At 41.9% G+C, this 28000-nt stretch overlaps 1 protein-coding gene across 2 annotated transcripts; it reads left to right on the forward strand.

Annotated features, from left to right (window-relative positions):
- The first annotated feature begins 62 nt into the window (after positions 1-62).
- esf1 (ESF1 nucleolar pre-rRNA processing protein) lies at positions 63-27978 on the forward strand. 2 transcript variants are annotated; one of them, XM_088418808.1, is made up of 13 exons: positions 63-210; positions 9062-9338; positions 12059-12297; positions 12365-12478; positions 13699-13808; positions 16049-16201; positions 21559-21673; positions 21834-22113; positions 23785-23921; positions 23996-24077; positions 24159-24232; positions 27008-27160; positions 27230-27978. In XM_088418808.1, exons 2-13 carry the CDS (start codon positions 9071-9073, stop codon positions 27542-27544), a joined length of 2040 nt encoding a protein of 679 aa, XP_088274934.1. In that variant the 5' UTR covers positions 63-210; positions 9062-9070; the 3' UTR covers positions 27545-27978. The 2 variants fall into 2 exon arrangements, with proteins under 2 accessions (XP_088274934.1, XP_088274933.1); XM_088418807.1 differs by lacking the exon at positions 63-210 and adding an exon at positions 3939-3987.
- The last annotated feature ends 22 nt before the right edge of the window (positions 27979-28000 follow it).

A 28000-nucleotide genomic window follows, 5' to 3' on the forward strand; every position in this document is an offset into this window, starting at 1 on the left:
GAACTATTGTTTTGAATACTGGATTTTCACAGGGACTGGTTTGATATGAGGAACACGTGATAGTGAGAGCAGTGTATTGATGTCGTTCTACATTTTAATGTCAGTAAAATGCCTGTTTTGATACCGTTACTCAGGCTGTTGGAATAGTCTCCATCAGCCATGGAGCTAAAGAAGATGAGTGCTCATGACAAAGGATGGCACAGCAGCTAGGTAAGAGTAAATGAGCCGTTTTACTTTCTGGTTAGAAAAATTGGTCTCATAAAACACATATTTAATAAGAAATAAATCACCAACGTGCCAAATGTAATTTATATGCACATATACTGTGGAAAGAATAAAATATGTTATAGGCCTTTTATGTCTTTGCATTTCAAAGTTTATATCGTCATGGGCGGTGTTGGGCAAGTTACTTCAAAACTGTAATGCATTATTTCATATGTTGTGGAATTTTTAGAATTTAGTCAGAATAGATAAAAAGTCTGGAAATCAAAATGTTGTGGCGAGGCGAAGAAACCACACGTTGCTGTGCTAGTGGAGATCTTTACTCTTCGCATGCCATCACAAAACTGAAACAACAAAGTCCAAAACAGCAAAGACCAAGCCAACAGGTTCAAAGCATCAAAGGATCATAGCATCATGCCTACTGGGTGAGAGACATGGTCCTAGTGTCCGCCACAATGTCTTATTTAGGTTTCTGTTATTTGAAGCGTCAAAGACACGAGTCTTCGGTGCAATTCTGTAATTAGGCAACAGTCTGGTGTTCTCAAAGAGAGTGTGAAGTGACACGTAAAAGTGAAGATTCTTATTCACTCACACGGGAGTAAACGCCTAAAAGATGAAAACCAGACGTAAACACACAAAAGAAACAGTTCTCTGTTCAATATGCTCATCAGGCAGCGGAGTTGAGTAAATTTACAAATGAGTAAAGTAACGCATGAGGAGGAAATTTAATAACAAAAGGAGCACGTAACACGCGAACGGGAAGAGAGAATAAATAAAATCAAAACCCGACAGGGGCGGAACCAACAGGACGGCGACGTCGAAAATTATGTCAAAAACAAGTTACAAAATAAGGCGCTCGAAAAACGGGCTCGAGGGGAGAAAAAGTAACGACAAAAGAAAGCTCGGAAAATACTCACGAAGCAAAGTAACAACTGAGGGAGACAACCAGGAGACGGACAAATAAATACGATAAGAACAAACTCGAAAAGCAAGGGACGCAACGGAGGTTCAGAGAATAATCCGCCGCCGCCGCCCTTTTCCGGCTGCTAAATAGATGATGGAATTGAGAACAGGTGCGCAGCCGGTGGTTCCACCCCTTACTTGCTTAGGCCTGTCCTGCAATAAAACAAAGTCCCACAAGGAGGAGACCGTGGCAGGTCATGACAGAACTGGCTGACCTATTATGGTCAGTTTACCCTAGCTGCACCAATATTTCTCATGCATGGTAGAGTGAAATTTCTTTGTTAACACAATGCCAGGTGGTCAGTGAACAACAAAATGTTGTACTAATACGGGCTGAATATTAATTTTCCACCACAATTATGACTGTCATTTCAAAGTAATTTGTTACATTACAAAATTACTGAATTTGACATGTAATGCATTACACTATTATTACAGAACTTTTATATGACCTACTCTAAACACCATAACTGGAAATATGGATTTGACATTCTAAATGGGTCTCATTATGCTCATACACATCCAGTGGAAGGTTGTCTTAAGCCTAAAAACAATACAAATCGTTTGATCTGTATTGTATTGTAAACCGTTAATGACATGACAAGATACAGCATCTTTTTCAAATGTTTTTTAATCGTTTTATTACTTAGCTTCACAGCATAGTTATGCATTGTTTGTGCTTTAGAAAAAAAACTGTCAGTGTATTTCACGATTTCAATGTTAATATTCAAATTCAAGATCAGTTACAGACAGATGTTACAAAAATAGATGGTTTCGGTGGGGCTAACGTTAGCAGCTAGCCAACATCATTGTTAAAGTGTTTGATGTGCTAGCTAACATGAGTTTGTACGATTCATCTTGACACACATTGACCAGAACGTTTTATAAGAAAACATGTATTAACTGTAGGTAGGTCGTTTTTGTACAGATACCTAAAATAATGTGCATGTGCAGAATGCAAGGTGAGGTACGTCTATTTACAAGTGGACTGAGCAGCACGGATAATGCAAAATGCCAGCAATAGGCTGCATGGTCTTGCCACAGTCGCAGCTCTATATGATTCTGCTTGTATTTCGGTCAAGTAAAGACTATGACCAGGTTTCTCACAAAACTCAGAAAAGCGATCAGTGTCTAACTGTCTGCCACCGTTTGCATGCCATTCCCAGAATGTCGCATCGGTCGACGCCGCTCTACTCGAAAGAGACGTGTGATTTTTTGAGCGTTCTCTCTTCAATCCATGCAAGTCTTTGCTGACAATGCATTCACCTGCTGTCAAGGCATTTTTGCACTGGAAACTTCCTGTCTAATATAGCACAATGTATTATTTTTAACACTTGGCATCTAGTGCAACCTGTTGAGCCTGGAAGGGTGCTGCTCAGTTCCTTCTGAAGGTTTCTAATTTTCCCCAGATTAGGATTTACTGGGAGCTTTGTTCAGGGGATGCTACTGTATTGGGCATTTATGATGTTCTGTTTTACTCTGTTTTCACCTGTGAGGCCCTTTGACACATCAGTGATTCAGGGCAATACAAATAAACGTGACTCAGTTGAGCAGAGTTGATTTGAATTCCGGTCAGTCAAGGCGGCAGCCAGGGTGTTGGGTTGGTGGCAGCGGCGGCGGATGCATCTCCATGGGCATCTGCAGGCGTGAACTGCGCAGAGCGGTGCTCGTGGGATTATGTCGCTAGCGTGCACGACAAATTACTCACGTGGCCGGCGCTGTGGTGGGATCACGACTAGCGTGCGGGGGTCTGTTCCGACACCCAGCAGGCCTAATCTCAGGCTGTCCGTCCGTCTGTCTGTCCACAGAGCTCCTGCTTGAACCCAACCATTCCTTTCTCCTTTTTCGACACATTGCCTTTTGTCACTTGGTTGATTGTTTGTTATATGTCAATATAGCATAAATACTAAATGGCTAAAATACTGCGAGAATGATGGGAAAAAATGACCCCAAAATCGACGAAATACTGCTCAAGGGGGAGGATTATTTTAAGAACGTTTGGCAAATCATTGCAACACTGATTGACCCTTGAAAACAAAATGAAATGAAACAAAACAAAAGGCAACATTTGCTATCTTCGCCAACACTCTGATAACATCCAACCCGGAGTGGAAAGTGAACATGTGCAAAACGTCCTTGCGACAAGGAAATCCTTAACACCAGTTTCTAGGGCCTCCACTGGTAAGCATGTGTAATTCTGATGTTAAAATTTGACATCCTGTATGGTTTCAAAGCCTTTTTTGCAAACAAAGCTCACTTTGGATTTTTTTTAACGTCCAACTTGGAAAAATATGGGTTGCAGAGAGCAGCAAGTGGAGTAAACCAGTGTTTTTCAGCCTTTTCTGGGCCAAGGCATCCATTTTGTCGATGCAACCCATCAGCTGAAAATGTTTAATTTAAAAGTCTGTAGACTATAATAACAATACGGAGTTATTTTAATCAAAGTGTTATCAACGGGAATCAAGCGACGTCGAACACCCCTTAAGATCCTGTCTCAAAAGAACTGTGCTGCCGCCTATTGGCGAAGAGTATTTATTACAAGATTACACTGCAACACAATGCTCTCACAGCTAACAACGGCACATTGTTTCCACAAAAAATATATAAAAAGTGATGAAAGATAGATTACAGCATTCCAACGCCATACCAGCCTCTTGAAATACTATAGCGGCGATACACGCGCGGTTTGTTATGTTTGTCCCGCTTTGGATTCCGTCTTGCTAAACCCGGAAGTACTGAGCTGCGTTGCATTCTGGGAAAGCACGTGTATCCTAGTGGATATTGAAAAGACACGATCTGGTGGTAAGATTTACATTTAGTACTACGGCACGCGCGTTTTCCTCGAAAAGCTCTCCCAACTTTATTCCCATTGCGTCTTTGTGTTTTCTCGATGGCTCAACAACACGCAACTTTTTCATTTCATTTCTATGGTGTCCATTTTTTTTAACAAGTCAACATTGTGTTATCCTTCGCATACGTTCATCCGTAGCTTTGGCTCTCGGAAAGCAGTGGCGAGGACAAACTATCGTGTGACATTGCCTTGCTTTTGTTTCATCATTACATTTCAAAAACAGGAAGTTCATCCATACTGACTTGTCAGTGCAATAAATTCAAAAAGACCAACCTATCATAATTGATTAGTCATTCCAGAATTGGTGTATACTTCCCAGCCATCACATTTGAAATAATCTGCACACACAATACTAAAACACGCAGTTTCTGAGTACGTCTAAAAAAGAACTAAGAGAAAAGAATCCTGCAACAATAGTTTTCAGTATACCAATTAAGCCTGTAGTACTTCCTAAACTATTTTTTCTAGTCCCACACCCTGTAATGACCAAATCGAATCTAAATTGAAACTATTCAAATGAAATTTAAATTTGCTTGTTTATTTTTTGTGGTCTTTGTGTTTCATTGCTGTCTCTTGCAACTGTGGAACGTGTTTTGAGTATAACACTTCAATGGCATAGTTGAATAGCACCTCTGCCTCACAGTTAAAGGGACCCGACTTCATATCCACCTGGCTTGGGCCTTCCTGTGTGGAGTTTGCATGTTCTTCCCAAGCCCGCGTGGGTTTTCTCTGAGCATGGCCGGTGTATTGGACATTCTAAATTGTCCTTAGGTGTGATTGGGTGTGTGAATGGTTGATTGTCTCTATGTGAAGGTAATCATATATTAGGTTGTTATCATTATGTGCTTATTTCTTGTCTATAATAGTGTGCATTGCTATCCATCTATGCAGACCTAGTTTATCTTGCCCCAGTCCTTAGATAAAGCTGTTGACACAGGAAAGTATGAGCTGGGACCTTGGTCCAGCTGTTGGTGGCGCCCGGGTATCTCTTTTGTGTTATGTCTGTAATGTGCAAGGCTTTGCTGAATGAATAAAAAGCAGGCGGGGATGCTTGAGCGAGGAGAACGCTGTTGGCAACGTATGAGAATGTACGCCAAGTGTTTCCCTTTGCCGGCAACAAAAAGTCCATTTAGGCTGGTCTGAGTTACTATTTTGCTGTTTAGCAGCAGGGCTTGTCTTAGTCTACTTTTAAAGATAACCTTGACACTCTGTGTGCCCTGCAATTGGCTGGCAACCACTTCAGGGTGTCCCCTGACAACTGCCTGAAGTCAGCTGGGGTAGGCACCAGCAAGCCTGCGACACTTTTGAGGATAAGTGGTTATAGAAAATAGATGGATTGATAGTAATTCTTATACATGGAACATGTGTCCCACAACATGCATGTCTCACTGTTAGCATAACCTGTTTTGCATGCAAAAGGAAGAAGAACATTGAATAACATAATCATCAAACTGTCAATTCAATTCCATTCGGTGGAAATTCAGTGAAACTCCTCTACAACGAAAACCTGCATGTGCAAATATACCACCCAGTGTGAAAAATAAATGCATTGAAGCCTTTCCCTTTTTCTTACTTCTCCAAACAAAGAAAAATCCCCCTTTTGCGTAATACATAATGTTTTTTTTCTGAATTAGCTTTGCACTAAAATTCACGATAGCAAAAACAAGCCTGCAGCAAAAGTCTAGCTTGATTTATACTAGACGCATCAGTACGCATTTTGCAGCTCTTTATACAGTGGGCCCCTGGTCTACGAACTCCCACTTTTACGAACTTTTCGACTTACGAGCGTGGACTGCTGCGTTTTTTGTCCACCTCATACGCACATACCTTTCGTCTTACGAACAATCCGACATGCCGGTCAAAGTGTTTGTACAATTATTTTTGCATTGCAGCATCAACGAAATCAAATGTTCATGCTGAACGCCATTGCTCTTACAATGTCACAGTTACTGTCTCAGTCACGGTGTCAGTCACGGAGTCAGTCACGGAGATACCGATATGCTATTGGTCGATTAAGGTCACAGTCCCGATCTCACTCACGGAGATGCGGATATGCTATTGGCCGGCGTCACGTCGAACGCCTTTATCTAGCTTGATGGCACAGCTGGTCGGGATAGAAGGAAGGAGAGAAAATGAGTGAAAAATAGAAGGAAGGAATGTTGTGAAGACTTTGCAAACTTTATCTGTTAGACATGGCTTCTAAAATTGCAAGTGGCGGTAAAGGAAGAAGTAAGAGGATGATGACAATAGAAACCAAGCAGGAGATAATAAAAAAATACGAAGGAGGTGCACGCATAGTTAACCTTGCTCGTGAGTATGGCCGTAACCGCTCAGCAATCTTCTAAGGGCAAGACTTTCCTTGCCAGGGGACGGACCTTGGTCGGCAACAAAATGGAGAGGCTTCTTCTATTATGGATTAAAGCGAAGGAAATCGCCGGTGATATGTTCTAGTTTGAGAAAAGTTCTTGTTCAAGAAAATAATTCAATAAATTCTGCGGGTTGGTCTCTGCTCCCCTACGACTCCACCCAGCTCAAATCACGTCGCCCCAAAGGTAAATGTAATTTTTCCTTTGTATATTTATGTTATTTAATTTAACTGTACAGTAGATTATGTTACTAATTTTTAATATGTGTATAAAGTCGTGATGTTTTTACCTAAGGTTTTTACACGCGTTGCACGCATTCACTAATTAACATAGGTTTGGATTGCCCGTCATACGAGCAGTTCGAGTTACGAGCGTAGCAGCTGAATGGATTAAGTTCGTAACACGGGGGCCCACTGTACTTGGAACAGCTTTCCCCCGCTGTCAGACGATATTCTCCCATACTATAGGTGGCAGTAAATGGACTCTACAGCATACAAACCACACTACTCTATAACAGGAAGAGAATCATAGATGATTCAAACGATCTAGACAGACTCTTCATCTCTCCCTGTGGGGCTCGCCAGGAGTTGTTTACGGTATTTAGATCACGGTATTCCTTTTCAGACGAATAATAAAGGTGTTTGTACCGGCAAACTTCCATAAGCTATAGTTCGCCTGACATGTTGTCCGCTCGTAAAAAATATTCCAGAAGTTGCGAAAAATTTGGCCCACGTGGACTTTTCGCGGAGGGGCGTGGTTGCCGAAATAATGTCATTTTGACGCGTGGAGCAGGCCGGAAGTCGCGGACAAGTCAAGCTTAAACCAAGCTTAACACTTGAAGACAAGATAAAAGTAATAAAGATGCAAGATGGATGAAGCAAAGTGAAGACATTATGCAAGGCATTGATGCAAGTATGAAAATGAATCCTTATTGTAGATTTGGCAATTTTATTTTATTTTTTTAATGTTGGATGTTTTGGTCAGATTGTGGATTGCACAACACACTTTTTATGTTTACAGCCGAGACATGGATTTGCTGTAGTGAAAAGTCCCCTGTCCCTTCTCCTGGCTGCAAACATGATTTTGTTGTAAATGAGTTCTACTGTACTTTCAAACTTCACAATCAAATAAATTATATTTGCAAGCATTTAGGAATGAACAGAACCTCTACCTATTTTGTAAATCTATAGACATTTTTAGCGTCTTAAGTTTTTTTTTTGTTTTTTTTTTTTTAATTCAATGTTTTTTTAACAGCTGTTTCTACATCAGTGGTTCTCAAAGTGGGGTCCTCAGATCCCCGGGGTGTCGTGGCCTGACTGCAGGGGGTCCATGAAATAATTTGGGTGTTTTGAAACTGAGTTAGTTGATCATTTAACAGCTATGTGCCTTGTTTGGCTGAGTGTTTTTTTTTTTTTTTTTGGGCTTAGCCTCTGGCGGCTGTTAAGTGCATTGATAGCGCACTGTCTGTCTATCTAGATCACGAGTGTCAAACTCAAGGCCAGGGGCCAGATCCGGCCTGCCACATCATTTTGTGTGGCCGTCTAAATGCTGATTTGACTTCAGGTTTCTGGCTAAAATATTAAATTTAAGAGATTGGAATTTCAGATCTGGAAAGTAAAAACCCTGCCACAGTTTGGCTTTAGCCACAAGTACTTCCACCTAACTAGCGGGTTAATAAGCTCATTTTACTGCAGGTTAAAGAGAAGTACCAGTGGCTAAAGCCAAAATGTGGCAGGGTTTTTACTTTCTGGACCTGAAATTTTCATCTCTGCCAAATTTGCAAGCTGTCTTCAAACAAGCGTTTTTTTTCTCTCTTTTGAACTGATTTTACCTGCCTCTGATTTCAAAACTTGGTAAATGTGTGCCGAACACACTTAAAATGTATCTTGACTTCACAGTCATACTGGCCCTCTGAAAGAAACTACAATGTGGCCCACATGAGTTCTTCTCAGTGCAAAACATTTGCATATGCTAACATATGCCAAGGGAAATACCTAGCACAAACAAAAATACTAACCAGCGAGAACGCATCCAAGGCGGCACAATACAATATGCTGAAGATAAGAACTAACATTATCTAGCATGTTATCCACAGTCACAAGTTGTTGGGGCAACAAACTAATTTTGGGCGTATTATATCAAGTAGAACTTACAGACACTCGTGGACCAGATTTCGCTGAGACAGAACATGTTAGATGAAGCCACACAGTCCTTCTTCATTACAAAATGCAATATCTACAGTGGCCAAAGGCAGCACCAAAAAAAACAATGATCAAGCTAAACAAAACACAAAAAAGGATAAACCAAGCTCAGATAAGCGCCTGCTATCCTTGTGAGGATAAGCGGCTATAAAAGATGGATGGATGGATAAACTTGTTCCAAAACATCATTATTTGGGGTGCGGCCAATGCAGCCCAGTACCATTTGATCCATGGGCCGTCGACCGGGGGTTGGGGACCTCTGGTGTATGATGCAAATTTTGCACAGTTTGGTGTGTAGCAACAAAACTGAACACAAGCTGTAAAGTAGGGAGTAGATGTCATGAAAGAAGAGACCCAAAAAATCCACTACTGATGAAATGGATAACCTCCGCAAATAAATGTCAAGTAAAACAGCAAGTACGGCAATGGCAGAAGTGACGTGATGACTTTGTTTCCAGGTGGCCGCCATGTCTTCCAAGAACGGGCAAGACGAGGCGCCGACAGCGGACGAGCGCTTCCGGCGCGTCCAGCGGGACCCGCGTTTCTGGGAGATGCCCAAGAGCCAGCGAAAGATCACCATCGACAAGCGCTTCGCATCCATGTTCCACGATGAGCGCTTCAAAGTCAAGTACACGGTGGACAAGCGAGGGCGCCCCGTCAACCACTCCACTGCCGAGGACCTCCGACGCTTCTACCAGATCTCTGAAGATGAGGACGACAAGCGAGTGGAGGCGGGTGAGGGAAGCTCAATATCTGTTTGATGGAAAGGGGTGATGTTTGTGGCCGCCATATTCATTGAAAACAAATATCACTCAAGTTAAATTAGAAAAACCTGCATAACAGCATAACAATGACATTCTTTTGCGACATAACAATTATAGAAATAACCTTGATGTAATTATATTGAAAATATAAGTGTTTTGCTCGTGCCATTGATGACTACAGATGATACAGATCCCTTTTTTTACGAGGTTGTAGGGCTGTCACTCACGATTATTTCAGTAGTTGTTTAATCAGCAATAATTTTTACAATTAAGCGATTAATCAAAATTATTTTTATTTATTGCTTGAAATGATCTCTAAGGGAGATTCCAAATGACCTTGTGAGCCCTTTAGTTCACCTCAAAGACAATACAGAGTTCAGTGATCCTTTGCTATTTCGCGCCTCGCCTATCGTGCCCTCACTCCATCGCGGATTAGGGCGGGGGATTATTTTGCGGAAAGAGACGTGCTGTGACGGTTTCCTGCATGCCAGACAGACACATGCAGTACACATACTTACTTAAATATTAAATTATTAAACCTTATACAGTCACGGAAAAGTTACCCCTTTCCATCCTACAAAGTCTTGCGGCAGCCGCGGTCATATTAGTGGCATCCGGATGTCGGATTAAAGTCAAATCTACATGATCAAACATGATAAGAATGAGCGTTTACATTTTAAATGCCATTTTATTATAAAAGAAATCTAGGTAAGAGATTCCGAACGGTCCGGTGAAGGTCTTTGCTCCTCTGTCTTGGAAAAGCAAGAACAACCTGTGTGTTTTACGAATGAGTCCGACAAGGTGTGAATAACAAGCTGGAGTATATTACAACGCCTGCCGTCATTGGTCGATGGTCGCGCCAGGAGCCAATCACGTGTCTTGTAGAAGACATTATAGTGACCTGCAAGACACTCAACTTAACTTTGCAACTTGAGTCAACTTGTTCCGGTCCCAATTTACCGCAAAAAAAAGAGGGATCGCCGTATTTACATACATAGATGTAACTCTAAAACTTGTAGAATTATTACCGGTATATTCATTACACAAAAATAAAGAACAAAATTAAATAAATCAAATTAAGGTAAACGTGTGCTAATAGCTAGAAAGCCCCAAAAATATATACGGTGGGCCCCCAGTTTACGAGATTAATCCGTTCCGCGGTTGGGATCGTAACGCAATTCGCCGTAGGGCGTGCAATCCAAACCTATGTTATGTAGCTAATGTGTGTAAAACCCAAGGTATAAACATCAAAATTGTATATACATATTAAAAATGGAATCAAAATAGTATAGTAAGTGCTACTTATATATAATATACATGCATACAATTAAGTATGACTAACAACAGAAAATAAGAGCAATTACCTAAAACGCATCAAGAGGGAGGCAAAACAACAAACACAACCAACCCCACAGGTTATGACAGGTGTGGGTGTTAATCGTGAAGCCAGATAAATGCCTTAAAGAGGGGACGAAAAAACTCAATATTCCACATTGTAACTTGAAAAAAAAATGCAAACCAGGGACACCGTAACCTGTGGGTCTACTGTATGTGTATTTTTTTTTATTCGACTCAAACTTATAATGCTTAGCAAAATATCAATCATTTTTTTGATACCCTCCTTTTATTCCTTTTAATAAACATGTTTAGAATGCTGTCAGTAATTATTGCAGCCATTTGCTTTACGTTTTGGCCTTTCTTCAACAAAAAATAGTCCGCTCGTCTTTGTTTGCTACAGCGGATAAAAAAAGGATAATTCTTCTTTTTTTCATGTTGAGCAATACAAATGGCAATGATTTTATTCAAAATAATTGTATGGCAGCTCATGAATCAAAGGTGAGCATTGTTTCTTTTTTTTTTGTTCTTTTTTTTTTTTTTTTTGTCTTTTAATGCAGCAAAGTTCAGTCTGTTTCGGAGTTCCCACACTTTGACCGGTGTTTGAATGCCACTCCAATGACTGAAAGCGAGTCACGCGGTTGTTATTTTTCCTCCTCGTGACAATTATTAGACCAGACAAATTGAATAAGCTTCTGCGTACTTTAGTCGAAGAACATCCATCCATACTGGAGTGCTTTTGTTTGAAATGCTCATGTTGATGCTTCCTTGGAACGCCAGTTCAGTTTTACACAGCCTTCATGTCACTGACTTTGCAGGCTTGCTGTTGGTGAAATGCACCCATGCTTTAGAGCAGGGGTGCCAAACTTGTTTAAGCTTGCCGGCCGCATGAAGGAAAATCTATTCCCAAGTGGGCCTGACCAATGAAATCATGGTCTATATTAGGGGTGGCAATCTTTGACTGTCTCACGATTCGATTCCGATTTTGGGGTCTCCGATTTGATTCAGAATTGATTTTTGATTCTCAATCGATTGATTCAATTACTTAATGATATCTGCTTCAATCTTCAATGAACTCATTTGCATTTAATTAACATTTTGTATCACGACGAATAGCATTTGTAATTCAGTTATACGAGTGATTCAATCGAGGGGTTCTCAAGTACAAATAATCATTATACTATTTCTCATTTTGGCACACGTGTTTTCATACATGTGTAATTAAGTTCAACAGGAGCACTCAACAATTCATCGATGATCAAAACATTAGTTTAGTTCTTCGCTCCAGTCAGGCACTTCATTGTATTTGGAGGGAAAGACAGGGCAGCTTTTGTTGCTAGCAACTTTTCTGCTCAGGTGATGAATACGAGGAGGAGGAGGGAGATGAAAAGGAAGCCAGCGAGTCGCACGAGGAGTCGGACTCAGACTCCGAAGAGGACAGTGGTCCGGATCTGGCTCGTGGCAAAGGCAATGTGGAGACCAGCTCGGACGAGGACGGGGACGAGGACGAGGCGGACGCCTTCCTTCAGCGCCAGGAGGAGGAGATCCAGCACGACTGGGGCGAGCTCTGCAAGGATGCCCCGCGCAGCGAGCAGGTGGGCTCGCTCGGGCCCGAGAGCCCGCCTGCCCCCGGTGCAGGCCTGACCCGACCGCCTTTTCCAGGTTTGGCGCCGATTGGCCGTTTGCAACGTGGACTGGGACCGGCTCAAGGCCAAAGACCTGCTGGCCATGCTCAACTCTTTCAAGCCTGAAGGGGGCGCCGTGCTCTCCGTCAAGGTAATGCACCAAGGTCCTACCATGTGCAAGCCACCCACAAACATTACCAGTGCTTGTGTTTCGACAAATTATTTATGAAGGAGGATGCATATTTTCAAATCAAGATGGAACCTGGAATCTGGATGGTGCAGTGGTTCTCAAATGGTCTACCTTCAGGAGGAAAAAAAAAATCACTGTCAAATTGTGGGCCAAATTTTTAAACCATTCAAATTTATTTTAAATTGCACAGTGGACTTGTTTGTCCTTACAAAGATTCTGGGATCCTGTTTTTTTTTTTTTTTTTCAACCCCCCTTCTAATGCCTTCTAAAAAGTGCTATCTTCTGGCCCCTGCATTTATTTTTGTATGTGTGACAAGTCAAATAATACACAGTCAGGTAACAATGAGCCAATGAGTGCAGAATGAGTGAAGAAGCGAAAAGAAAATGATTCAAAAGCTTGATAAGAGGAACAAAGCAGACATATTGAATCTAGCCAAATGAACACTCAAAGTGAAAAGCTGACTTTCGACCAAAATGGACTGTTATATATGTGGCTGTTGTATGAAGAAGACGATGACAGATGCTACATGTAAGTTCATTCTATTTGATAAATAGTACTGTGACATTTGTTCATATCTGTTGTTGTTCATATCTATCTTTTGTTTTCATCCATGTTGGAAAAAAATATTCCATGAGACTACATCATTGGGAAAAAAAAGTTGGGAACCAATGGCCTTGACTTGTCCTTCTCCTTTGAAAGCAATAGTGTGCGCTCCAAATAGGCTTATTTTTTTTTCGGGTAATTTTTGGATTTCAAACATTTCTGTCGGGACCCATGCATGACCCAACAGTTTTCAGCGGTAGAATGAGCACTGCATTTCTATCTTTTGTTTTCATCCATGTTGGAAAAAATATTCCATGAGACTACATACATGGGAAAAAAAAAGTTGGGAACCAATGGTCTTGACTTGTCCTTCTCCTTTGAAAGCAATCGAGTGCGCTCCAAGAAGGCAAATGAAGGCTGCTTTACTTGCAGTAGAGAGCACGTTTCACATATAGGTTTTCTTTCAAGTGTTGCCTTGTTTATATGCAAAACACTTGGCGTTGCAAGAAGCAAGATAAGGCGCTTCACAGCTCAAGTTGAACTACATGAATGCGCTGTAGACGAGTGGACATACTGTTGTTGAAGATAAGAATCAAGTGAAAACTTACCTGTCGGTTTTGTGTTTTTGCCACTGCAGATCTACCCGTCGGAGTTTGGCAAAGAGAGACTCAAGCTGGAAGAGTCCCAGGGACCGGCGGAGCTTCGGGCGCTGCCTGACGATTCCGAGGACGACACCAAGGACGACAGGTGACCGCGTCGTGAGGGCCGCGCTCCACCCAAGCCACTTTTTTATTTCTTTCTTTTTGTAGTTTGCTAGCTTTCCTAGTTTGACTCGCAAAAATGGCTACAAAACATTGCCGTTTGTCCACTTAGGTATTGACATCCTCAAGTGCATGTATTTTCAGGTGCCCGAGCAAGAAATAAATACCGTAATCCCTCAAATATAAGACACACTCGTGTCTTATCATGCGCACCCTTAATTTTAATGTGAAATTCTGGTATTTTCTATTTTACCATGTATAAGACACACCAACACTTTGGCAACAATATCAAAACTGTTGCAAAAGAGAATAATGCCTTGTCTACATGTAGTCGGGTTTCTTGCAAATGGGCAGTAAATGTCTCAGTTTTTCCCTATTTGCTATATGTGGGGGCTTCTTTTTGTTCATCAAAATCGAATGTTTCTAAAGCATAAACACCCGAAGTTGAGCAGGGTTAGGGTTAGTTTCAACCTTATGACTGTAGATCAGAATCAGCTGTAGACATCATAATTATTTCCTTTAGGTTTTCGCAATATTCCTGTGTGTGGACTCGGACATTGGTTCAGCTGCCTGCTTCTTTTATTGAAAATAATGCCGTAACAAGCTCAGCTAACACGAGCCGTTGTTAGCTGCAACAGGGACTTGATGCTAACAGCCAACTGACGTCCCCCTCCTCTAGCTTGTCTCATTACGGTAATTATTTAAAATAAGAATATGGCCAAAATAAAAATGTACATCTGTGCGTCAAAACTCGGGTTATGGACTCACAGATCAATCTTCCTCTAAAATCCAATTTTAAAGTTAACGTTTATAGGACACGCCCATACTTCTGGCCTTCATTTTTTGGGGGGAAAAAAAGTGTGTCTTACATTTGGGGAATTATGGTACCTGTTATCATTTATCAAGTGACGATTTAAAACTTTCAAAATGAATAAAATAATAAAATATTTTTTTACCCAATGCATTTCATTAGGCATCATACCACAATTTTCCCTCTTTCCCGGTCGGCACGGTACATATCCTATAAATAGAAGCAGTTATATTTGGCCTGAATGATATCACAGCGGAAGCATGACTAAACTTAAGTAAACTTACAATGCTCAAAATAATCCCGAAATAAATATTATTGCTCCTTGGACTTGTAAATTCACTGGAAATGTCAAATAAAATGATCTAAATGGTCTCGGCACTCGTCACCAACACACCAGCACCAGCTTTCATAATAAACAGCATTCATATTGTCAACTGCTTCAATATCAATGAATGAGGCTAATGGTGTTTTTTTGCCATGTGTCTGGGGCTTCTGGCCTATTTTCATTTTGACCCAACTTAGACTTTTGGATTAGTTTTGATGTGTAATGTCAAAGTAAAAGCATACTAATAAAACCAATAGGGGGCTAAGCTATCGCGTAGATTGTCACAACATGTCGTCTTTTAATATGCTATCCCACCATCCCTTCTAAATGCTTGCAAAACGGGAGATCGAGAAGTACACCCTCCACATGTCAAATTTAGCCCATGTCAGGCGCATTTACTGCCATGAGAAAATGGAAATACTGTATTGTCAATTTAGGACATATTGAAAACCCAATGTTTTGTTATGCATTTCCCAGGGTTTTTTCATGAATCCTTTCAACAGCAACTCGCGAATGGGGTGCAGTAGAAATCTTTGTGTTGGAACCCCAAAACCACTGGGGGGCACTAAAAGACAACTTCTGACATTTGCAAGCCTTTGATTGACTTATTTGAGTGGCTCAGCTTGACTCCCATAATGCAAAGTTCGTGCAGTAGAACAAAGGTCCCCAAGTGCAAGTCTGCGGCCTGGTGCCAGTCCTTGGATCAACAGCTCTGGGGACGCACCCAAAATAATGATGTTTTGGAACTGTTTTAATTTATCCTTTAACACCATGTTTTTCAACCAGTGTAGTGTGCCGCAAGACACTGTCAGGTGTGCCGCGGAAAATTACAGTCCACAATAAAAATCTTAAGCGGTCTTAACCAGTCCGTGATGATAAAACGGCTGGGGACCCTAGCAGTACAACGACAAGCAAAGCATCCATTTATTATGCAAAACTTAGTGCCATTTTTTTCCCTTGACAAATATTTCTTTCATAAAAAATAAAAATAAAAAGAAGACCCCATACGAAATAGTCACTTGTTTCGCAATGCGAGCCGAGGCTGAATGCGGTAAGGCAAAATAGACTGATTTGCGTGCTGTGTCTTCAGATTGTACCGAGAGAAGAGGCGCGACTACCAGTTCAAGCGCCTCAAGTATTTCTACGCCGTGGCCGAGTGCGACTCGGCCGGCACCGCTGCTAAGATCTACCAGGAGTGTGATGGCTTCGAGTACGAGAGCAGCTGCTCCGTCTTGGACCTAAGGTAGGCTGCGTTTTTGTTATAAGTAAGAATAAAGGGTGAACGAGAGTTGCTCACTCTTTCTTTGTTATTATGAGTGGATGGAACTACTCCCAACATGGGCAAAATATGGCCCGTTAAGACAACTTTTTAAGAAGCTCTGCACCTACCAGAGAAGGAGTGTCAAACTCGTTTAGGCTTTTGGGCCTCATGATGGAAAATCTATTACCAAGTAGGTTGGACCGATAAAATCATGATATATAGTGAACCCTCGTTTATCGCAGGAGATACTTGTATGTCTGTGTGTGTGTGTGTGTGTGTGTGTGTGTGTGTGTGTGTGGGTGCCTATTGCTGTGGGTACGCTTCGTGACTGACACGAGCGTGCCTGTGGGAGTAGATTAAAACTTCACAGGCATGCACTGTATAACTCATGAAGCGCACTCCGGCGCTGATGTTGTCAACACACAGGCAGTAGACAGAAATGTTCACCAGACCGATGGAAACCTCTTCCCTAGATTTCTTTTATAATAAAATGGTATTTCAAGTGTAAACTTTCTCCATTGTAATCATCTTTGATCATGTACAGATTAGACTAGAAAAGCCAAACGAGGCACAAATGAATGAACTGTTGAACTAAATCAGTACCAAAACATTTCGGGTGCGGCCCACGCGGCCTGGTACCAGTTGATCCATGGACCGGTTCCGAGTCGTGGACCAGTGGTTGTGGACCACTGGACTTCATGATGATGCGGTGAGGCTCATGGCGTGAGCAGCATACTGTATATTCAACAAAGCTGTGTTCTTTTTTTTTCCCTCAATTAACATTCTTTTTTTCCGCAAGATCAAAACAAACATGGCAGACGAAGTTGTCAAAAATGTTCATAAGATTATAAGAGTAGACAGATGATGATTAATTTTGATGTAAAATAATAATAATGCGTCCAAGGGACACGCGTTGATTTGAAAGTATGTGTCCCCTGTCAAAAATTATGCGTTTGGCACGCAGGCAAAATCGGAGCACCAGTATACAAGCCACAGCAGCAAAAATTGAACACGTTTTTTTTTTTGTCACAGATAAGCTGCAGGTCACACATCACATATTTACTCAGAAAGATGATATATGGAAATGTTTTAATTTTTAAATGTAAATCTATATCAGATTTACACGTCACAAACACTTAAACAAGAGCATATTCAATTTATACATCATTTTCATATTTTTAAAACAATATTTTTGAAAGTCCGTGAGCACTGCCATTAATTCACATTATTTTTCCATAAATTCACACCTTGAACACATACACACATTTGCTGTACTGGTGGATTGCCCCCTGGTGGCAAGTAAATCACACAACACATAAGCCACACAGGGCTCAAAAAAAATTGCAATTTATGGTGTGAAAATTACAGTAGAGACTTGAATAACACTTTTGTAATGCTTGTGTTAATTTTCTAGTGAAACATCACACTTTTTTTTTCTCTTATGAGGTTGATTATCAAAACACTCCATCCATCTGGTCCTGGTTCGACCCTTTTGTCAAATTTTAGAACCCCTTGTGGCCCTCAAGTAAAAAAAAAAAAAAAATAGTGTGAAAAATACGGTAGTAACTTGAATAACACTTTTGTAATTGTTGGATCTTTCACGTTTAACTTATTTTTGATTCCAGACCCAGTTGAATAATGCAGTATTGTTTACATACCTTTGTGAAAGATTCCTGCGGGTTCGGGTATGATCCGGGATAAACACACATGCACGCGTTCATCGCGTCAACAACACTTTGAAGATTTATTGTTACCAAATTGTCTAATGCAGTTTACAAGCCAATTGTCCTAAACAGAGATTCCCGTGTCACTGTGAAAATGATGCCGGTTTGTCCTCCAGTCCCATCTTTTGTATTCGCCGATCCACCAAAAGGGGTGGTCCCATAGCCAGGTCAATGGAGATACATTGGAGGTCCCCACAGCCCGAGACCTGTGGGCGTCAGTTGACTGAAATGCGTATTCGAGGTTGAAAACGGCACAATGCACAGTGAAGCTTCATTATCATGGATAAAATTACATAAATTCCTTCATAATGCTTGTGTTAATTTTCTAGTGAAACATCACACTTTTTTTTCTCTTATGAGGTTGATTATCAAAACACTCCATCCATCTGGTCCTGGTTCGACCCTTTTGTCAAATTCTAGAACCCTTTGTGGTCCTCAAGTAAAAAAAAAAAAAAAAATGGTGTGAAAAATACGGTATTAACTTGAATAAGACTTTTGCAGTGCTTGTGTTAATTTTCTAATGAAACATCCGTTATGAGGTTGATTATCAAAACACTCCATCCATCTGGTCCTGGTCAGGGCCAGCCTGTTAACCATTATCAGGTTAGGTCAATAATAATCTCCTGTTCTTCTACTTCTTGACCTGCTTACTGGGCCTCTCTCATGCTCAACTGCCCCCCACTGGTTAAAATTTGGAACAGCTAAAACTTAGTATAGAGCCAGTATAGATAGTATAGTGGACCCCCGGTTTATGACTTCCCTGCCTTCCTTTTTTTTCACCTCACGATGTGGACCGCGACGTTTTTTTTTTGTCCCCTCTTTACGCCATTTTTCCACCTTTATGACATAAAAAAAAAAAAATTCAACCATGGCATGTCTTCTAAGGGCAACACGCTCATACGTCGTTACACCCGTCACTGCTTACCTCACTACAATCCTGGTCCGCTATTGGTCGGCGTCACGACTCCCTAAGATACTGATCTACTATTGGTCGGCGTCACGGGTCACTAAGATGCTGGTCTGCTATTGGTTGCGCACAGGGTCACAAAGATGGCTGCTTAAAGACTTTTTTTCGTGTGAGAGTGCTTTCAATATTATTATCGTGCATTTTAGTGCTTAATTCAAACTTCAAATGGTTAACCATGGGTCCTAAGATTGCTAGTGACGCTAGAGAAGTAAAACTATGATTAATATGCAAACGAAGCTTTAGATAACCAAGAAATACAAAGAAGGCTAAGTTTGCCTCGGCTAGGCTACCTTCACAAGGGAATATGGGTATAATAAGCTTGTCACTTCACTTTGAAGGTAAATAAATCCTTTTTTTTTTTTTTATTTATTTATGATGTTACTTGATTGTATTCATGTACAGTATATTATATATAAGCAACACTATTTTACTACTATACTATACTATTTTGATACCAATTTTGAATACGTATATACAATTTTGATGTTTTTACCTGGGGTTTTACACGCATTAGCTAATTAACATAGATTTGGATTGCTCGCCATACGGCAAATTCGCGTTACGATCCCAACCGTGGAACAGATTAATTTCGTAAACTGGGGGCACACTGTATTCAAGTGACGTCAGTGACCCGACCCGGTGGCCATATTGTGGGGCAAACAGACACTTGCCGGGGTCAGTGACAAAAGCCAAGGAGATCGTGTGAAAGGTACTTGACAATGGTAAACACCTGCGTCATTCACTGGTGCAACAATAGGGCGGACAACACTGTTAAAAGAAGCTTCTTCGGAATACTGTGCCTGTTGTCAGACACCAGGAATGCGAACGCACGAAGGAACTCTGAGCGTAGAAGAAAAACATGGAATGTAATTCCAACTGACGAAATATACACAAAAGTGCGTTCGGACTGTTTTGTTGAAAGTCTATATTGCGTATTGTAAGATTGCTAAAATACGTTTTACTGTTATGTGATGGGAATATATCATGCCGATTTCTATTTTACAAGTCTGTTAATGTCACAGTCATGACTCAGACAGGTTGATTGTGAACCCCGGGGGCACACAGGAAAGAGCGTGGAGTCGATAAAAAGGTTTATTAGCACAAAAAGCACGCACCGCGTGGGGTCTGACAAAAGTTCTTCAAACTCCAACAAAAAGATGATAAGGAGACTCAAAGTACAGTTTAAAGAGCCTATGCAAAAAGGCAAGTAACTTACTAAGACTTGGGGGCACATCCAGCAGGAGGACGTCGCAGAGAATACAAAGTAACAAAGCAAAATGCAGACCAACTGGGAGACTGGAGACAAAGAGAAAAAGTAGCAAATAAATCACTCTGGCAAAAGCGCTAAGAATTGAGGGAACAAGGAACTGGCATGGACGCTGGAAGGCTGCAGACGTAATAATCCGGCAACGCCCTCCAGCTCTGACTGTACCTAAATAGTCCCCTGATTAGAATGAGGAGTAGGTGTGCGGCCAGTGGTTCTCTCTCCCTTATCTGCAATACAGGCCAACTCATTAGGATGGCATACAATGGCTTACGTTAGCAATGAAGAGAATTTGATTGTTGACGGAGAGATGCTGGACATCTTTCACCCATTCACACACAATATAGTTGCAGGAATTGACAAGTGATTTGTAAGGTTTCATGTCTTTTAATGAGTATGCACTTACAGTGTTGACTAAATAATTGACGATATCGGGATATTGTACTGATATTTTCAGTCTCAAGTTTTCAAGGTTTTTTTTCGCTTCGTACGGATCAATTAAGTTTATCAAACAAAATTTCGACTTGTATCGCTCCAGGGACTATTGATCTAAACTTTCCACATAAGTTCTCTTTACAGAAGTAACGTTAGAGGTAGAGGAGTCTGACTTTTTCAATAACTGACCATTTAAACAAGTATAAGCTTGACCCACAAGAAGGTGCCTACTTGCGAAATCGTGAACTCAGTGAATACACTCTATAGATTGTTTGCATTCTATGCTTTTTGCTGAATTTTATCTTGGCAATCTCCATGAGCTAAGATTGTTATTCATGGAAGGCCGATATCTCCTAAATCACGAAGAGCTGTGAGTCAACACACTCTTTGCGTGGGTGTTTTTCTTTCTATTTTTTCTTTGTTTTTATTCAAATACTACTACAGCATGACTAGAAATAATTGTTTATTTGTTTGTTTGTTTGTTTTTTAAATTGCAAATGATCCCAAATTTGTCCCCTGGAGTCATTTTGCTCCCTTTGCTGCCTTTGCAACATTGCACACGTCTTCAAAAAAGGTCCTTGTAGAAAAGGGTAGCAAAAAACATGCTTCAGGTAGAGCTTTCATCTATTTAGTCTAACTAGTTGACATACCTGGCTTGGCCAACTCCCCCCCAAAGCCAAGTGTGTGGTATTGTGTGATGTTTTTAATTTTTGTATGTGATTATTATTATTATGTTGTTTTTTTTGTGTGTGGTGTTTTTGCAAGAATGCATACATGCATTACTGTTGACAAGCTGAAATTTTGAGGATTTGAACAACGGAAAGGGGTTTTAATCCACGGATCGGAGGTTCAAAATCTTTATCAATTAGTTGGCAACTATTTGTTGAAACTCTAGATTGCGTGTGTTTTTGTGATTGTTTTTCTTTTTTGTGCGTGTGTCCGTGTCCAGGTTCATCCCGGACGACATGACGTTCGAGGACCCTCCCAAAGACGTGGCGACCGACATCAACTTGGCCACGTACACGCCCAAACTTTTCACGTCGTCGGCCAGTGCCACATCAAAGGTGACCGGGCGGCTGGCTCTACACTGTGATGTCATAGGAATTAGCTCAAGCCTGTCCATTTCCATTTCAAATCAAATCCAAGTCAAGTGTACTTAGGCAGCGTTAGCTCCTCCCTGCCGGCGGCCATCTTGTTAATGGAAGCGTGCGCCACCGTGTGCAGGTGGAGCTGACCTGGGATGAGACGGACCCGGAGCGTGTCAGTGCTCTCAGCAAGAAGTTCAACAAAAGCCAGCTCCTGGAAATGGACTTCAAGGCCTACCTGGCGTCGTCATCCAGTGAAGGTGAGGAGGCAGAGGAGGAGGCTGAGGCAGAGCAATGCAAGCGGGCGCCAGAGGTTGGCAAGAGCCAGGAGCAGCTGGACAAGTACCGGCAGCTGCTGCGAGGACCCGACCGGCCGCAGGAGGACCAAAGCATGGAGATGGAGGTTACCTGGGTGCCGGGTAGGGCGGCCGCCGCAAAACTAACTGCAAACAGCCCTTTTCAAAAGCCCCCGTCCTCTTTTGCCCTTTGCAAAAAGGACAGAATCTGTTTTTTGTTTTTTTTCTTCTTCCTATCTTGACTCAACACATTACAACTCCCCCGCCTCCTTGATTTAAATCCCAAATCCGAAACCTATGGAATAAGATGGCTGTCAAAAAGATGTATGCGTGTATAACAATTTGAATGAGTAACCCTCTAAATCAGGGGTGGGCAACTCCAGGCCTCGGGGGCCGGTGTCCTGCATGTTTTCCTGTTTTCTCTCTCAAACACACCTGAATCAAATGATTAGGATTATTCTCAAGCTCCAGCAGAGCTTGTTGATGAGCTAATGGTTTAAATCAGGTGTGTTAGGGAGAGAAAACTGGAAAACATGCAGGACACCGGACCACGAGGGCTGGAGTTGCCCACCCCTGCTCTAAATTGTGTTGACTTTGAATTGTTTTCATACGAGTGTGACTCTATATTGTATTGAGGTTACGAATACAAAACTTGGGAGTACAACTCTCATTTGCAGGACTATGACCACGCGAGATATTGCTTTATGTCTTTGCATCAATTTCTCGTTTGGATTCATGGATCTGATCCTTCGCATTTGCATTGAATATGCAAATTGAGATGACGACACACCAAGCTACAAGGCAAACTAATTCGATCTGAGAGTCATCCACGTGGCCATTAGTCCCGCATGCATACATCCTTTTGACAGCGATCATACCCCATACATCAACAGCTGATAGTTTGCAATGTTACTGTCCAATTTATTTGTTAATTATTGATTAAATTGGACTCTCAGGCTCATGACCTGTGACTCCACATCCATAAATTGTTTGAAAATCACTCATATAAATTGGTCCATCACAATGTTTTTTTTTTTTTATGAGATTCTGTAAATTATACTGTAAATTATTTTAATTGGTATTAGTTCATCTTTATTTGTTAAGGATTCCACTTAAGCATTGGTGTGTGCAATTCAAAGAAAAGGGTTTTTCCAAAATCAACTGCAGTGCTTGTTTCTGCTGTTACAGAAGCTTCCCAAAATTTGCCATTTAACTTTAAATTGGCCCTAAATTGCTCACAAAAGCGTCATTTGAGCATTATTAAAAATTAGCACGCATTATACTTAAGATTGAAACCTAATGACCTATTGGAAGCTTCTGTTTGGGGTTCAGTTCGTGTTCAATCGGGCCATTTTTTTTCTGCTTTGTGCATGTGCGACTCAAATGACTCGCAGATCGACTGCCTTTGCCTGGTAGCTTGGCGAGTGTCACTTTAATTTATATATCCAGATCCACAAATGCAAAGGATCAGATCCACGAATCCAAAAGGAGAGATTGATGCAGAGACGTGAAGCGGTGTCTCGTGTGGTCATAGTTGATCAAATCAGAGTTGTAATGAAGACCCTTGCACTCGCAACTCTTCAATTAGTAAACTCAACACAATTTTGAGTGGTACTCATATGAACACAATTCAAAGTCAATGCAATTTAGAGTGGTCTTTTTGACAGCCATCTTACTCCATAGAAAACCTAGCGCTAGTTTAAAACTGAGTTTGAAATCCTAAACTTCGTTTGAAACACTCTTGCTGGTTTAAATCCGTCGTCTTTCCAAGTGACAAGAGCTTTGTTGTCGCAGGCCTGAGGGAGGCCACGGAGGAGCTGGTGAAGAAAAAGCTGGAGCGTAAGCAGCAGCAAGCGGCCCCCACGCCCTGGGAGGACTTCCTGCAGAAGAAGCGTGACAAGAAGAAGGCCAAGAAGAAGCTCCACCAGCAGGTTACAGCTTCCGCGCCGTCAGCGGCGCGAGCGACACTGATGCAACAATGCTAACGCAACATTCCAATCTGCAGGACGGCCAACTGAGCGACGACCAACTTCCCGACCCTGTGGACCTCCGCGACCCTTTTTTCGCGCAGGAGCTGCTGTCTGCCGGTGAGTCTTGGCTAGCGCGCGGTCAGCTAGCGCATGACGCCCAGGCCGTCATGTTGTGTTTTTCTGCCCGCAACTTCGTAGACTACAAGAGCAAAGACAAGAAAAAGAAGAATAAGAAGGGGGACGAGCGCACCGAGGATGAACGACAACGCGAGGTCATGCACGCACACACAACATTGCAGACGCATGAATGTTATCACAAAACTTTGCGTGAAATAATAAGTAGCCAACAGAACAAAAACAAAAAAAAACAGTATTAGAGCAATAAAGGCAGTAATAATGAACTACTAATAAATGAATAGACTTACATTCTAAGCATATTATGGAGTAGATGAAGTGGAAGAAACTGTATTCATAGGAGGATGATAGTGCAAAATATTATGTATTTAAGCAGGTTTCCTGCACTGTGCAGAGTTTGTAAAGCGCATGTGTGCATGTAGTAAAGTGACTGGTGATGAGGCAGATTAGTGTGTGAGGGATTTGTTCAGAATTCGGATGGCCTGTGGGTAGCAGCTGTTTGCCAGCCTGGCAGTCCTGGCCCTCAGGCTCCTGGAGCATCTGCCTGATGGCAGCAGTTCAAACTGGTTGTGTTGTGGATGAGTAGTGTCCTTGATGGGGTTGTGTGTCCTCTGAAGAACCCTGATGTGGTAAATGTCCTGTATTGCGGGGAAGGCTGCTCCACAGATGCACTGGAAGGTCTTGATCAGACGCTGGAGAGCCTTCCTGTCTTGTACTGTACAGTTGCCTTACCAGACTGTGATGAAGGTGGAGAGGACACTTTGGATTGTACATCTGTAGAAGTTGTTGAGAATCTTTGCTGGCATGCCAAATGTCATTCTTCTCAGAAAGTACAGTCTCTGTTGTGACTTGTTGATGTTCTGTCGAGTGTTGTGGGACCAGGTGGCATTCTCGCAGATGTAGGTGCCAAGGAATTTGAAGACTTTTACCCTCTCCACCTCTGTCCCATATTCAGTGGTGGTTTGTGTGGCTCCATCTGCCGCCTTGGGTCAATGATTAGTTCTTTGGTCTTGTCTTGGTTGAGGAGGAGATTGTTGCTCCGACACCAGGCCACAAGGACTGCCACCTCTTTCCTATAAGCTGTCTGGACCCCACCAGTGGTCAGTCTAATGACTGTAGTGTCATCTACGTACTTAATTATGCTAATTTAGTCATAGGTGAAGAGTGTGTAAAGCAAGGGACTCATCACACAGCCCTGGGGTGTCCCTGTGTTTACAGTTCTGGTGCTGGACGTGTGGTTGTGGATTATAACTAATTGGGGTCAGCCTGTGAGGAAGTTCAGCACCTAGTTGCAGAGGTGGGGTGCCAGACCGAGTGTAAAGCGTTTATCTGTCAGTTTGTCAGGGATGACTGTGTTGAATTCTGAGCTGTAATCGTCGAAGAGCATTCTTACAAATGTTTCCTTGTCCTCTATGAGCGTGAGCGCTGTGTGGATGGCAGTGTTGACTGCATCATCCGTGGAACCGTTGTGGCGATATGCATAATGTAGAGCAGGGGTCACCAACTAGATAGAAAATTGGTGAATTTTAAAAACAATTATACATGTATACATTTACATTTTACACTTGATTTACATATTTACTACAGCTGTTCGTTAATTATTGTGAACAATCATTTAGTCAAAATGTAAATCAAGTGAAATACTGTATGGTATGTACATGTAATATATGCATAATTGTTTGTATTATTACTAGAAAATCACACTGTTCTATCACTTGTGAGCTATTTGCAGAACAGGCCTGCTGGCTACTCATTTGATCCTCATGTTCTACCTGGTGCCCGCAGGCACCATGTTGGTGACCCCTGATCTACAGTGTCTTCACACACGGCTGCGGTTTTAAATACAGCCAAAGCAGTCCTGAAGCACTAAATTGGTTTCATCAGTCCAAACTTTAACAGCTTTATTACCGGGGCTGCCTACTTGAGAAGGTGTCTGTAGGTTGGATACAGGAATACCTGATAAAAACATAAATAAATGAAATTGCTGGCAAAACAAGTTTCTGTCAGTGACTGCCCGTTCCTGGAAATGAATCAGGTTAAAACTGAAAGTCAAGCAATATTTAAAATGAAATCAAATGGTGAAATTGAGCATGTGAAACGATACCAATTTGAGTTCGCACCACTCAACTCTCAAAGTCACCGATACCATTTACAGATACTTTTTGATGCATGCAATTTTCCCTTCAAACAATTAAATAATTTTAACTCTTTCAGTGCCAAGAAGGAAACCTCTAGAAGGCCGGTACATTTTGCATTTTCACTCATCGTTCAGGACCGACAGAATATTTTGTGCTCTGTCTATGTAAACATATGTGCTATCATATGAAATGCTGTATTTTATTCCTTACTTAGAATCACAAATATGTAATGTATGTGTTGTATGTATGTCAACACTACCATCCAATGGTCACAGTTGTCAGTACAGTGCTCAAATGGCTTCACATTAGATAAGCACTAGTCAAGGGTGTCAGCTACCCTCCTTAAAAAAAAAACAAAAAAAACGAGACTTTTATTATTTTTATTACCATTTTAAAAGACGTGAATTCTCATCCATGGTCATGAAAAGTTAAAGAAAGACCACTATTTCCCAGGAGAGCCTTTTTTTCCTTCAAATTGGATAAAACTAAAGGCGTTTTTCTAATGTCACTTTCATTTTAAGACGTCCCACAAGTATGCAACTGGCGATAACTTGAACAGCACTCGCCCGTTTTTACTTTGAATCACATGAAATCTGAAATTGATCAAATATGGAACTTGTTGATGTTGAAAATGCGCAAGTCATCAGGCCCAAAGCTTTTTCAGCTTAGCTGGTGCGACCATGAAACAGGAAGTTGAACTTGTGAGACATATGGCCCGATGCCGTTTGAGATGCCGTTTCAACGATTGAGAAATGTTCTGTTGCGCATGTTCAGGCTGAGATGTCCCTGCTGATGGACGAGGACGACGGGGACGAGCGACGCCAGCATTTCAACTATGACAAATTGGTGGAGCAGCAGAACCTGAGCAGGAAAAAGAAGAAAAAGATGATGAAAAAGGGAGAGGCGCCACCCGAGGACCACTTCCAGGTCAGAGTTTGCCACGGCCCAACCCGGCTGAGGTAGATTGTGAGCTGATGGCGCCGCGGTGCTTTTCAGGTGGATGTGTCGGACCCCCGCTTCCAGGCCGTGTTCACGTCCAACCTCTTCAACCTGGACCCGTCACACCCCAGCTACAAGCGCACGCGGGCTACGCAGAGCATCCTGGATGAGAAGCGCCGCCGGCGGGAGCGAGAGCAGATGGAACAGCCAGAGCGCCTGCCCGACCCTGACCATGGTCCACCCGTGCGGGACGGCGTACCCGAGCAGGACCGAGACCGGGCGTCAAGGGACCCTGGCTTATCTTTGCTGGTCAAGTCCATCAAGAGCAAAACACGTGATTTTCAAGCACGCAAGAAAGCCAAAATACTTTGAAGGTCAAATGACGGCCCCGACGACAACCGGTTTTGATGAAGCCGCGCCTGTACCTCCACAAACGGCAGGCGGACCTGCACCGGATATTTTGAACTGCCCGAAACGTCGCCATCTGAGTTGGCGGGTCCCAAGTCGTCTTGTCACCGAGCGCTGGTGCCAAAATGATCATGCTTCAAAGGCTACACCCAGCCATTTTCCATTTTCCAGCGCAGGGGTGGTGAGTGTATTCAGGCTTTCGTGAAATATCATGATTTGTAAATATGCTGTGAATTAAAACAACTTGTGCCAGGTATCATGGGCTCTCTGTGTTGAAATGACAGAAAAATGACATAAGATGACCAGTAGGGCTGTCACTATCAAATATTTTTATTAATTATTTCTTTCTTCAATTATTCAGTCTATTCGTCAAATAAACCTTTTTTTTATCCTGAAAATGTATGAAAAACATTTGTCCTT

This window comes from Hippichthys cyanospilos, chromosome 7 (genome assembly GCF_059441005.1).
Source record: "Hippichthys cyanospilos isolate Australia breed blue-spotted pipefish chromosome 7, RoL_Hcya_1.0, whole genome shotgun sequence".
Lineage (NCBI taxonomy): Eukaryota > Metazoa > Chordata > Actinopteri > Syngnathiformes > Syngnathidae > Hippichthys > Hippichthys cyanospilos.

What these genes read in the sequence shown, in the direction of transcription:
- esf1 (XM_088418808.1), top strand. Translation starts at nt 9,071, where the DNA reads ATGTCTTCCAAGAACGGGCAAGACGAGGCGCCGACAGCGGACGAGCGC. An exon ending in GGAGGTTACCTGGGTGCCGG is followed by an intron (nt 22,114 to 23,784) that starts GTAGGGCGGCCG and finishes TTGTTGTCGCAG; the next exon opens with GCCTGAGGGAGGCCACGGAG. An exon ending in AGGATGAACGACAACGCGAG is followed by an intron (nt 24,233 to 27,007) that starts GTCATGCACGCA and finishes GCGCATGTTCAG; the next exon opens with GCTGAGATGTCCCTGCTGAT.